A 14746-nucleotide genomic window follows, 5' to 3' on the forward strand; every position below is an offset into this window, starting at 1 on the left:
ATGTTGTACAATTTAATATAAATTAAATACATATTATAGAACTCATATATGTTCTACTTTCTACATATTTGCTAAGACTAATTATTCAAAAATAAAAAGCTCAAAACTCAAAAACTTAGTTTAAAGATTTATGATTTAACTTTTAAGATGTCAAAAAGTTTTTTGAAAATGTATTTGTTATTTAAGAGATAACTATAAAAATAAGCTATTCGATATGTTTTTATATCCATGTTATAATGCTAAATTATTTTAAATTCAAGAAAAAAATAAACTATAACTAATAAACGTTCTTTCGGTGTAGGTATTTCGTCTGATATTAAAACATCGTTTCTCCTTCAAAATCTATTCTACTGAGAGTAATAACGTAATACTCACTTAAGTGTCTCCTTATAAAGACGGTACACAATTATAAATACCCTGCCTAATAATTGATGATAACCATTGATAAAGACCTCCAACATGCAGCCAAAATTTTATATTTGAAGAAATTATATTAACAATTGATAATTTATTTAAAATTAATGATAATGCTCGAATATATCCTATACATTTTCAATTTAATGTATATCTTATTAATAAGAGTTCTATTAATTTTTTTTTTTCATCGGACTTGTTTCTTTTTCTTATGTAATTAAGTTTTAATTGATATTTTTATTTTATGTAATAATAATTCTTAACATTTCTAGTTTTAATAGCGAAATGCCTAAATTAATTATAATAGTAATATCTAATGCTAAGAATTTTGGTATAAATAATATGTTTCAATTAAATTGTCAAACTACAAATTATAAATATTTTATGCATTTTACAAAAAAGTAATTAAAACCAGCATTATTCAAATAATTTACAGTAATAATATTTATTAAAAAGAAAAAAAATATTGATTTATTCTATTTACTATATTAATTATATTAAAATAGTAGATATAAATTTAATTTTTATTATTATTTTGATCTTAAGAAAAATATTAGACTTACCTAACTAAATAACTAACATTAAAATTTAAAATTTTATGTAAAAGACATGTACATATGGATAATCTTAGATTAGATAAAAAAATATTGTAATTGTGAACTGTAATCTATTGATTATGAAATGCATTTTGAAATAATTTATTTAAAGACAACAAACATTATCCTTGCAATGTAACATAATGATTACTGAATGACTATTAAATTACATTTTTGTCATGTAACAATTCGTGGTGCATACAATGGCTATAATATGATATATATTTTATTCTAATGAGCGATATGTAAAGGGGCTGACTATACCTTAGCACGTAACCCTTGTAAGCTATTACGTAACCAAATTGCCTACCAGAAACGTCGTTGCATGTAAATCTGTACAAAACGTATTATACTATATTACCGTATAAATGCAATCCCGAAATCGCATTTATGCTTCATGAAACTTATATTATTGTAATAAATCCATTTCGTATTATGCTTATTTAGATAAAAATAATAAATTATATAAATCATATTGGTAATGTGTGAGGTATAAAATTTGTCTATTAATATTATTGTTGTTATAAAATTGTTTTAAAGTATATGATTTTTAGTTTCAAAAAAACGAAGAATCGATGCTTTTAAATAATTTTATATTTTTAATCGATGAACTTTTATCAGTTGTACTAAAAAAATTAATTACCATTATTTAAAACGTATTATTATAGATAATTTAAATTTAATTTTTGAAATGAGTAGAAACTCATTTTCTAACTACTATACATTTGAAACATATATCGTATTAAAAAAATATAACCACGTCGCTTTTATTTTTATTAACATTTTTTTTTATAGCATAAGATCAGTGGTGCCCAACCCGCGGCCCGCAGGCCACATGAACCGCTTGAAGATAATTGTTTACCAAAGTGGCCCGCCAAACGAAAAAGGTTGGACATCACTGGTATAGATTCTTAACCTTTTCTGGGCCATAAATCCTTTTAAAGAATAACATATAATTATGGACCCCTCTTCAAAAAAAATAAAAAATAAATAAATAAGTAAAATTTTTATTTTAGTTATTTTTAATAATAAATCTAAAACTTAATACTATATTAAATTATTGTGAATTATCACTTTTCTTTTATTTAAAAACTAGTTTTAATGTGACATTTGCTGTTGTTTTGATTATATTATTGCCTTGAAATCCGGAACCGTTTTGGACAGAGCAACGCGCATATCGTTTTTAATGTCCAATCGATTTCTTACTTTAGTTTTTATTGTGATCATTGTAGAAAATCCAAACTCACAGAGATAAGTAGTATCGAATGGAATCAAACATCACATCCACCCTATGAACTCCCTAGTAATCATCTACGGACCCCAAGGGATCCATGGACCCACGGTTAAGAACTTATGATCTATAAGGGTTTTAATTAATTCGAATTTTTTCTTGAGTAGTTTTCTTTTCGGATGACTTTATCAAGAATAGTGAAATTCATGAATCAATTATTTTAAGCACCAAGTAAACCAAACCATTAAATTATTTTGAAAAAGTTATATACAAATTATAAATCTTTCTTCAAGTTCTATAATAATTTACGAATAATTGTATTTTTTTATAAGTTTAATTTTAAAACTGCAGGTATACTACAATATTAAGTTATTTAATATCAATGAAATTAAAAATATCACATTTATTATCACAATATTTTTGAAAAAAAACAACTAAAAATATTATACTTAATTTAATTGATTAAATTACGTGCTAAATGTTTTTTGTATAAAGTATATCTAATATCTTAATAAATACGTAAAAAACTAAAATATTTATAAACTTAGATATATATTTTCTATACTCTACACATAAACATTGTATAATCTAAATACTATATATTACATAATCCCCATTATAATATCAATAAACATTCAAAATTACAATAAAACGTTAAATTATGATAAAATATTATACTGTTTATAATAGTAATCTTATAATATTATATATTATATAATATATAATATTATAGGTACATCTCAAACCATATACTAAATATTACTAATCTGTTTATCTAAAAATATAATATTTATCTAATTAATATACATAACCACATTATACCGTATATAATTTATTTAAAACGCTTTTTCAAACGCATATTTATATGTGTATTTATATATTTAACGCGTATTTTATAATGAAATATAATATGTTTGTTTGTATACGAAATTAATATATTTTATGTAACTGCTTACGTACCAAGTATCTAAGAAGAACAGTTTTTTATGAACTAACTTTATAATTATCCTACATATTAATTAAATTTATAATAAACGGTTCAGAAAATAACGAGTGATGGAATAAATTCCAAATTATTTCCCGTGATTATTTACTATGGATTCAGATATTAGCCGATTTTAACGTTATACAAAGACAATGGCATAACATTTGATTTATACAAAGTTAAAAGATTACATATTTTTTAAATAAGTTTCCATAGAAAAATGTAATATATTATGAAAAGTAATTTTACATCCCGTCCCATAATAATTATAATACAATAACATATGCAGCTAGTGATATTATATTGGTTTTGATTCCCTTATATAATTCTCACTTTATTTACATAATGTTAAAATGTCGTTAAAAAAAACTTGTTTATCTTCTAAAACAGTAAAAAATGTAATTATGGTGGCCCAGTGCATCATTATAATAATTTGGGAGTGAAGTTTGGCACGACGAAAAAAAAAAAAGGAAAATTGTAAAATGTATTCGATCGTATCTTATTTACTATTGCATCTCGAACCCAGCAGTCGAAATAATATAAATCGTTTTGTTCAGTCGTTTTGAGAAGAACTAAGTGAACCACCTTTTCAAAACATTTGTAGGCATACAAGAGTTCTGTGTGATCTATATTTTATAGTTAGTCAAGACGGATCGGAGTACCGCATCAATAAATCTAACAACAATACCAGATTCAGATTAATGATTTTATTTTATGACACCAGCCGTTTCGACTTTTTAAACAATATCTGTTTATAAGAATAGAATTCGACTGAGTTGAGTTTTATTAAAATTTAATAATAGAAACACAAGAATACAAAAAACTGAGATAGTTTTTTCTGAAAATTAATTGATATTTTCTTAGGAAATATATGACCCATTTTAAATATAAATGACCAACTGGAGGTTTAATTTGAACTTATTAAAATACTACACATATACAATAAATCTTATTTTTTCTATTACTTGATACCATTAACATATTATCGAACTGTGGTAGTATGCGAATGGATTATATTCTAAATTAATTGGATACAATTAAATATTAATTTAAATGCCGTAATAATTATCATTAAGTAACAGTCAAAGAGAAGTATTGGTGGAATCCACAGAGAACCAACTTATAATTAAATTGTATATACTATTACAACTATCAACAAAATTATAGGAAGAAGGTTCCCAACTTTTGAAGAGCATGCCAAGAACAGCTAAAGCGTGACACAATTAGTGAAAAGTATATTAAATTAAAATATATGCTACATCGATTTCAAATTGAATAATTTGTATTTTTTAGATTTTAATGTTATTTTGAATTATAATTATTACTATAAAGTATTTAAATGTTGAATTTAAGGAATCGTAAATTCCAGATTAGCTAGGATACTAACGGCCTCATTACTTATATCCCAGTATCCCAATGAGATTTTTCGGGATGCAAAAATGCCCTAGAACAAAGTTCAAAGCAAAGACAATGCCAGTTTTGATAACAGTTATTTACATTAATATTAATTATATATAATAAACATATTAACAATAACGAAATCAAGGATCTATATGGATCGATACCAATAATGAGAATTATTCTATGGTTGAATGTATTTCCGTTGACATCTCGTGAAATTATTGTTAATGATCATAACTTGGTGAATTCATAGTGCCGGGAGTAATTCGTGTACTAAAAATAAGAAAAACTTTTTTTTTTCTTTTCACGCACTTCGTCAAATTCTTTATTATTTTATTATCATTATTACTATTATTGTGTTATACGTGTTGTAAGGTTTAGACATTTATTCGATTGGACAGCGCGCGTTGTTACCATCAACAACGAGGAAACAAAAACACGAGTTTCAGAGCCCTAAACTATCCAGTCGGATGTTATTTAATGCATGCCTGCGAAAGAGTTGTAATTATTATAATTCTTTATACGTATTTGGTAATTACTCTGTATTTATAAAAATTTCAATGTAAAAATAAACTACTGGCGAATCGCGAAAACAATAGTATGGAAAAGATACAGATTGCAAAACAAGACAATCAACATACGAATATTTTGATCAAGGACAAGGTCAACTAATTGATGAAAACAATTAACCGATGAGGACACGATCAAACAGCATTTATAAGAGCTCCAGTTCAATATCAACTTTTTAGGCATATACAGCCATCCAGTATATACACTCCACTTAAAATTGTTGTTATCATAATTTTAACTGTTGATTTTTCTAAGTGTTAAAATAAATTACCTCTAATACCGTAAAAAGTATTCTTTACAAGTATATTAATTGAACTTATCCCAGTCTTAGCACTTAGCAACTTAACATTATTGAGACACGATACAGAGAGTCGAAAACGAAGGTATCATAAATAAATAACTATAAATAAATATGGGCTGCCACCTAAATGCTCTTCAGGTGCATTTGTTACGCAACGAATTTTCCGTTTAACTCGTGCGGTCGAAGAAACAGAAGCAGCGCATACACTGAGTGATTCATATAACGTGCATGTTAGTCACACAGCTCTTCTGAGTACCTACAGCAAAACCTTTTACGATTGACTGGCTAAATGATTGAATTACGTACGTACCAAACGGACCAATTTGGTTGTGTAACTGGGTGAGTAATAGATTTTTCACCACAAATCATCATTTGAATATAAATCCACTGATATGATAAGGGTTTTTGTTGTTATTATTCTTATCGATGCCGCAATAATCAAGAAAATCTCAATATTATTAAATATTCTAAAATTATTTAAATAAATTAATAATATAAGAATGATAAACAAAAAATAAAAGAAAAAGAAAAAGAGAAACAACAGATCACATTTCAATCAAGATTTGAACGCTGTACTTGTTAGACTACATATTTGGTAGCTGAAATTAAAATTTTTGAATTTCAAGATAATTCAAAACAAGACGGTCTAAGACGGTCCATCTTAGACGGTTATGAAAACACTGGTGCTCTTTTATAGCCGCGGACGAATTCGTGGTTTATGGACTCTGGGTGTACAATGATTGTTATCATTTCAAATCACCCCAAGTCAAACACACGACCGTTTTGAGTTAAATTAATAGATTTCTTCTGCGGTTGACACATTTCCCGGCGTACCTACGTTGCATAACAAACAGAGACTCCCCCAACTTGACCTAATCATGTTGCTACACACTTGTCCTGATAATTATTCATTTTTCAGTCGTTGTTAAATCGCCTTTACCGTTTTAAAATTTGTAATATTATATTGTAAATCATGTGATGACCACAAATAGTCGCCGATTGCGAAGCGAAACCGAGGGATTTTTTTAATATTATATTATGTAACACTTTTACTATATTTTTTAATTTATTTATATTCTAATTGCGTACCCTGCACAAATCATGATACGGTATTATGAAACAAATAGAAAGGCAGAACACTCGAATTGTTTGTTTTTTGTGTGTGTGCGAGTGTTTATAAAAATAAATAATACAACGTAAGCCTTGGTAATAATAAGAACATAAATTTCAATTCGAAGAAAAGTAGGTGCACCAGTATATTTACACGCCATCTGTATGGCAAATATTTTTGCTATTAATTTTCGTCCAGTCATATAAGACCTCGCACTGTTTGCTACATTCCAGTTCAGTAATAATAATAGTATTGAACGGGAAGCAAATAAAGTTTACTCGCTCAGAAGTTATGTGATAAGAAATATTAATATCTTGATAAATTCCCCGGAATCGTATAATCAAGTTTTCAATCCGATCGGGTAAATTAAAATTGGTAATTAAAATTTGATTTATTATGACCGTTCGTAATTTGTATATTGAAAATGTTATATTATAAAACGATATTTTTACAGATAAAATATTAATGAGATATTAATTAAGAAAAAAAAACCTGCCGTAGCTTAGACAATAACTGTTTTTAGCATTATTATATAATCATAACTCTTTAGTTTATCCTTTTGATTACTATACCCGAATAACCGGGATCGCTTAGAATTTAATTGTTAGTTACTCATTTTCATCATCTCTTACTTTAAAACTAATAGAGTTGATTAAAATATTATCTATCCTGTTATAAAATAATCGTGTAGAAGAATATTTAAAAAAATACCTAAAACTTATGTAACTTTATATGGGTAGAAAAGTTTGAAAAAAAATTCCGTTTTAATTAGCCTTAGCATTTTTACGAACCTTCTATAAATTAATTTAATAGTTTTCCTTCTAAGTAAATTTTAGATTTCGGAGTTAATAATAATATATAATGGATCATAGTATTTGTCTTTCTTTGGTGCAAATTATTTTTGAAGTTTTAATTCAACTTATTTCATATATTTAAAAGAAAAACATAAAAAAAAAAAAAATGCTACGACATAATGGTAAATGTTGACGTAAAAAAAAAACTACGGTTATTTTAGTCTATATTTTTCTATCTACGCAGTTATGGCTTAGAGCTCAGAAAAAGTTAGTTAAAGTATAATACATAATAATATTTAATAATATAATGGTACATATTTTATAAAATAAAAACTAAAAAATTATTTGTTTTGGTGTTGTTTCAGGTTCCTTCATTTAACGGATCCAGTTATCTGAGGCATCCTGCTCTGGTTGATTCAGCTCTATCGTGGTTAGATTTGGACATTGTTTTTAAAACCCAGTCTACGGACGGGCTGATACTTTATGAAGGATACCAAAAGTATGGCTCAGCTGATTTTATAAGTGTGTATATGATCGATGGCCACGTTGAGTTTACATTTGATTTAGGCACAGGCACAGCATCGTTGAGGTATATAATAAAATTACATTAAATTAATTTAAAAAAAAAAAATGTTTTTACCATAATGTAGGTTAGGTAGTAAATCGCCAAATCTTTGCTGAAGAAATTTAACCTTTTTGAATGTACCTTTCTTTGTGCGATTCTCGATAGTAAGATATACAATATGACTCATCTGGTATATCTTTACCACTCGAAAAAGACTTTTCAAAAGAAAAAAAATTATTGTAAAATCAATAAATTTCTCACATTGTTCAGAATCTAAAATTTGATTGCTTTATCTAGTTATAAAAACCAATGTTGACTGACATACATTTTGAACTATTTAAATGACTATTGGAAACAATATTTTAAACAAAAATAGTAATTCTTTAATTATGCATTTCAATGTGAACATAATACTCATATATACATGTCACCTGTGAAATATTTATTGTAACTTCATTACAGTACGACATGGATATCATACTAAAATTTATCTAGTGTAAATTTACAATAATTTATGTCATCTTATATATCGTTGATTATTTATAAACGGTGCTATGCCCCATTGAATGTCATTTATTCTATAACAGACGCATACTCATACAACCAAAATATTTAGTTATTTATGGTTTATCAAAAGACAGAGGGTAGATATTATTTATAGACGTGACTGCAGTATACATATTTTTCATCTAAATCATGAATAGTGTTGTAAGTCATAAAATAATTTTCAATCGACCATAATTCAACGCTGAAGTATAATGTATATGAGTAATGTATATAATAATACCAAGAAACTAGCTCATTGAATATGATATTCATCTATGCTGCTCAATATACTGTTACATAACTAAATGAAACCTCAAATAATATCAAAAATAACTAAAAGTAGTAGGCGCGTAGCTATGTATTTTAAAAGGGGGGTATTGTTGAAAATTAATCGAAAAAATTATATACAATAAAATAATAACTTTACGTATACTTTATTGTACAAGCATATAAATACATTAGCATATTATACATTAATATCTATTCATTTGTAATATATTAATGTATAAAAAAGTGTTTAAATAATTTATTAAAATTTCAAATGAACATTTTGTCTCTTCTATTTTTTTTAAATCGTGTATGAAACGACACAAAATCACGGCTTTAGATTATTAGATAAAATAGTGTAATGAGAAACCGAGTCCTGGCATTACGTTGTTGTTATCGTAATATGCATATATATATTTCTTTATGATAAATTTATGTTTATCAAGGTTTATGCTAAATTTTTAACTTTATAAGACTTAAGTATAACATGGTCAAGGGGGAGGGTATAACTACACTTATAACACCCCTCCTAACTACGCATCTGTACAGTAGTACTAGGCACATGCATTAAAATTAGTTTATAATTTGACTATTTTTTTTATAAGTATATTACGAAGTAATTCTTCAATAAATTCAAGAAAAAAAGACTCAGTCTTTAAATATTCTTTCTCTATTTTAAAATCAATCATTATAATTATGGTATACTTTTTAAGCTAGTTTTGATGTTTTTTTTTTTTGTAAAACCTATATACTTATGTTATAGTTGGTTCTTCAAAGCATTAGTTTTATGTGAGATATGAGTATTTACCTACAGCTTAGTCTTTAGTAATGTTTATTTATGCATATATTTTGTTGGGTAACTAACCACCCAGCTTTAAACCCATAAACTGTAGTAACATAAACAATATTACCCGCTCATTGTTCTATACACAAACAACCTTAATTATTTCCGGTTTCAGCATTGATTCATGTTACATTTTCTATATTACATGATTTGTGTAGTTCCTATTTACTATCATAATTTACATATGCTGATTTTTACGTTTATAAATAGTATTATTCGATATTTTCTGGTAATATTTCATTTTCACAAATTTTATCTTTTACTAGCTGTAACATACCATACGAAATAGCCTCATGGTGAGCCTATAAATACAATATTTAAAATTTGAATGCATAATGGATATTTATTATCAAATACGCCCAATTCATGTTGCCAATATTATACTTGATGTAGGGAATCTAATTGATTAAAGAGTAGTATTTGTAGTTTCATTTTGTACTGGTGACTCTAATTTTGATCTGAAACACAAAATAAAACAACCGCCAACGTAGTATGAGATATAAAAACGTTATATGATGTTAGGTTTCATTTTATATGAAAATAAATCTTCATAAATAATCCTAAACATTATTATTTATTTTAATAGGAGTCCGTGGGCAGTTTCTTTGGACGAATGGCATCGATTATGGATATCGCGAACAGGAAAACTAGCAGTTATGCGTGTAGACAATCAACCAGAAATTCAAGTAAGATAATTCTGGAAGTTTCAAAACATACATTGTACGATTATTAAAAATAAATGCCAACTACTAAAAAATGAGAATGTCGTGTAACGAGCTAAACTGAAGTTTAGCACTTAACGATAAGTGTTTTCAAATTCAATAGCTCACGGTGTTTGTATACTCGAAAAGTAATTTATTTTTATTATTCGACAAAGCTATGTGCATGTATAAAAAAAATTATGCCATCACCCTGTGTGTACTTTACTTCATACAATATTAAAGCAATCAAATAATAAAAGTAGAAAAAGATTATATAAATCTATGTAAATTATTTTTTGTACACAATTTAATTTGATTGATGTATTTCAATTTCTTTCAACATAAATACATACAATTTTTTTTTTGACAAATGAAAAAACTAAATGTTATATAGATATAATATTATATATAAATAATATAATATATATAATATAATAATAATATATATATATATATAATCAAATTATAATAACTAGTATTATTGATTATCAATTTAAACCAGATAATGTCGCCGGGAGCGTTCACACAGCTGTCATTACCGTTGAGTATGTATATTGGAGGTGTACCTGACTTCGATACTGTGCCGATACAAATCAAAGTTCGAACATCATTCAAAGGGTGTATACAAAAAGTTTGTATATTTTCAATAATATTAGAATAACTCGTAAACAATATGAATAATACTCACAGATTAGTCTATTGTGAAAATAATAATTTAAAATAATGCATCTATAATGAATTTAAAATTATAATCCTAATTTATCTCATATTTCAATTAAAAATATTTAAAACTCCTCCAAAAAATGTAAGTAACACTAGTAACTATGTAAATTTATTATAATCGTATAACTTTATTTGCTTTAAGAAAGACCAGTTACGTTATAATATTTTCTATTTTTAATAAAGATTTTTTGATAACTGCTAGTACGTGTCGTCTACTTCATAAAACTCTTTTATAAAGTACTTTATTGTTTTATGTAATAATATAGTCAACATCGATACACTTCAAAATAAAAATCTTAATTACCCATTGATAACAAGTCTTCATATATAATATATATATATATATAGTTGCGTAAAATAAATAATTTCGTTGGGATCTCAGAGGGATAATAAACTAGCGTAATATAATAAATATTAACCCAAAACATCTGTACACACAATCGGGTTGTGTAAAATAAACGAATTTTGTACGAAAAATAAATTGTGTATGGGAGGGAAGGTGAGTGCCCATATTATTATCATTATTAGAGTCACAAACGTGAACTCGTCGTTGACGTAATACGGTGGTGACTCATAACCATCAAATCAATCACGTCGCCGTTGTCATTCGTATCAATGTTAATATTTTAATGGTTCAACAACTATTGAAAAAATAAATATTTGACAAAACGTACACGGATCATGGTCGTTACATCGAACATCGCATTCGTTTAAAATATTTTATCAACAACACGTGAACAGAACAAAAAAAAAAAATAATTATAATGCGTTTTCGTCTTCCTTGCTTGTTAATTACTACTTGTCCGTATCTCCCGGATTCCGGAATCGCTGACCAACTCCCTTGTTCGCGTACGCTTGTCGCGCAGGAGCCTACATTAATACTGTACGATTCAATGCAAGTATTTATATCGCCTTTGCACGTAGATAACGATCAACGAGAAACCATTGGAAATAGTACGAGGCGCGCTGTCCGGTGCGAACGTGGCCAACTGTCCTCACCCGTGCGTGGCCAAGCCGTGCGGCGACGGCGTCCAATGCATACCGATCTTCGACAAGTACAAGTGCGTGTGTGACAAACACTGTAACTCGTCCGACGGCGATCAAGTGTCGTTCGACGGAACGTCATTCGTGCATTACATAGGACACGAAGTACACAAAAGGTATTTACGTCTACGGCGTGGTTAACATAAAAATCCCGTACCTTGCCAGATTGTGTCCCTTCACCCGCCCGCATGCCAGAGCACTAAATCGTATTCGAAGATCGATAAAATATTTCCAATCGCGTGTGCCCGGGCAAGCTTGCTCACTAGTAGTCGGTAACACGAGGTCTTAGCGAACACGTATTTCGTTCGAAAAATCTCAAATAGTCCTTTATCAGAAAAAAAAACAATAAGATAATCAGTGTATTGTTCCGGTGTTCAAATGCTATGCCGGTCGTACGCGTTACACCACAGTGCTCTTATTGTCTCTCGGTACTTGGACAATCATTTTTACTTGTCTCGGTTAATTGTCCAAAACGCGCGGTACGTACTCGAGCGTACGCATTACATCTTATATTCGATAAAATGCATAAATGAGAATATTAGAATTCATAACTATTCACGATATACGAACAAATATATTTTCATTACGTTCTTTTCGAACAATAATATTGTAATCATGCTTAATGCTTTATTTCTTAACCCTTTTTCTAGTTCACTTATCTCTTAAAGATATAAAATATATATATATATGAATCTCGTTCCCTAAAAAGAATTCTTTATATTGGTTTTTATTCCATGTTTGAATGTAAATTACAAAAAAAAAAAATGAATTATATTATATAAGTATAAATTACGGATTGTTCTGTGTTATAAATAATTATTTTCTGGTTATTTGAAAACAATATTGTGCAGAGATACTCCGTGGACCCTCGAGTAACCATCAACGGACGCTCTAAGGGTCAATGTTCCACTGGTTATGAAACCTCGACATTAGGCAGCGTTAAGCAGTGTATATAGTTATTGCAGGAATTTTCTGTCTATAATAAAACGATAACTTCAAACTGTATTACACAAACAATCAATCCTGCTTTGATGAAACATACATTGTTATTCTTTTATTTATAAATATCATCATAGTTCATGAGCTAAACAATCGTCGTATGGTTTCGTTGAGTCAAATATCGTGAACAATATAGGAATTTTTCTTTAAACAAAATACTATCGTGAGACATACTTGTAGGTACTCGGTCTTACAAAAACACTATAACTGACTACCAAATAATTCAACATTCACGATAACAAATTAAGTAAAAAATGTTTTTGTTTTTTTTTCTTTTACTACATAAATTCTAATATTCTAGGATCACTGATGGACATTTGGATATCAATATGCGATTCCGGACCACTGCACTGAGCGGACTTATACTCTGGACCGGACGGACGGACAGGTCGGCTGACTATTTAGCTTTAGGATTACAAGATGGCCGTATTGAAGTGACTTACGATTTAGGAAGTGGTGACACAGTGCTTAGATACAATACCACTGGACTACCTATAAACGACGGACATTGGCACAGGATGAGATTTACAAGGTTTGTTGAGTTGCTATCAAACAATTTCAATTATGTTAAAAATACCTCTCGAGAAAACGTCTGCTATATATTGATAGTTAGATAAAATAATTGTATAATAATATTATGCAAAATCAAACAAAAAATTGAATTATAAAATTACGTTTAGCTGAAAACCTCACGTAATTACTATTTACTAAATATCTATTAATTTAAAAAGGTTCAGTGTTAAACAAAAATAAATAATATTTATTTTTTATCAATTAGTATACTGCTATTTTTAATCTTAAATCAAAACTATAATTGAAGAAGTCATTGTAAAATATTGTAAGTCCTTATACAGAACAAATTTATAAAGCATAATTATATATAGTATACACAGTATATACAGCAGTATCTGATAAAATTAGCCACAATATCTTTTCAATTATATAGTAACCTAATTAAAATATCTATCACTCCATGTATGTGCCTGAACAATTTAAATCCATATCTCAACGATGTTTCGTGTTTATAATATTATCATAAATCTTGATATATAAAAAATATTAAAATGATAAATTAAGTGAAAGTATTTTTATTTCCTTAAGTTTTTTAAATATGTGTACACAAATAAAACAAATAAAACTCTATTGAACCAATTGCCAATGTATTTATGTTTGGATTTTCACTTATATGTTAGATATAAACGATTTAATTCAATCTTTTTAGTGCAGTAAAATATGGTACAATAGTAAATGTGGGTTAGAATTTGTTTTACAGAAAATAATTTAAACTTTAAATGAAACATTTTTATTATATCTATAATTATAAAAACATAAATAAAATGTATCATAATTTTTTTTAATGTTCATTTGAGTGTATATTATTTTAAATATTTTTGCAGTAATTTGTTTCTTAACCATACATATTTTTTATACTACAAACCAAAATAAAAATAATTATAAATAGCTTTAGAATAAAAAAAATGGTAGAATAGAAGCTGTAAGATTTATAATAATTTATTAGCAGATATAATTTCAGTTTTACCATTTAAAATAAACATATTTCACCGACAATTATTACTTATAAAAGTACCTAATTTAATTAAAATTTAAAAATATACCAAGTAAGATTTATTTATTATGGTCAGGTACATTAATT

At 27.3% G+C, this 14746-nt stretch overlaps 1 protein-coding gene across 1 annotated transcript in view; it reads left to right on the forward strand.

Annotated features, from left to right (window-relative positions):
• LOC112683006 (pikachurin) overlaps positions 1-14746 on the forward strand; it is a 53591-nt gene that overhangs the window by 34606 nt on the left and 4239 nt on the right. The window contains exons 8-12 of the mRNA XM_025553832.1: positions 7769-7992; positions 10212-10311; positions 10829-10957; positions 11974-12209; positions 13394-13624. Coding sequence (XP_025409617.1) covers positions 7769-7992; positions 10212-10311; positions 10829-10957; positions 11974-12209; positions 13394-13624 — 920 coding nt within the window. The remainder of the gene's footprint in view (positions 1-7768; positions 7993-10211; positions 10312-10828; positions 10958-11973; positions 12210-13393; positions 13625-14746) is intronic.

This window comes from Sipha flava, unplaced genomic scaffold (assembly GCF_003268045.1).
Source record: "Sipha flava isolate LNK unplaced genomic scaffold, YSA_version1 217_pilon_pilon, whole genome shotgun sequence".
Taxonomy (NCBI): domain Eukaryota; kingdom Metazoa; phylum Arthropoda; class Insecta; order Hemiptera; family Aphididae; genus Sipha; species Sipha flava.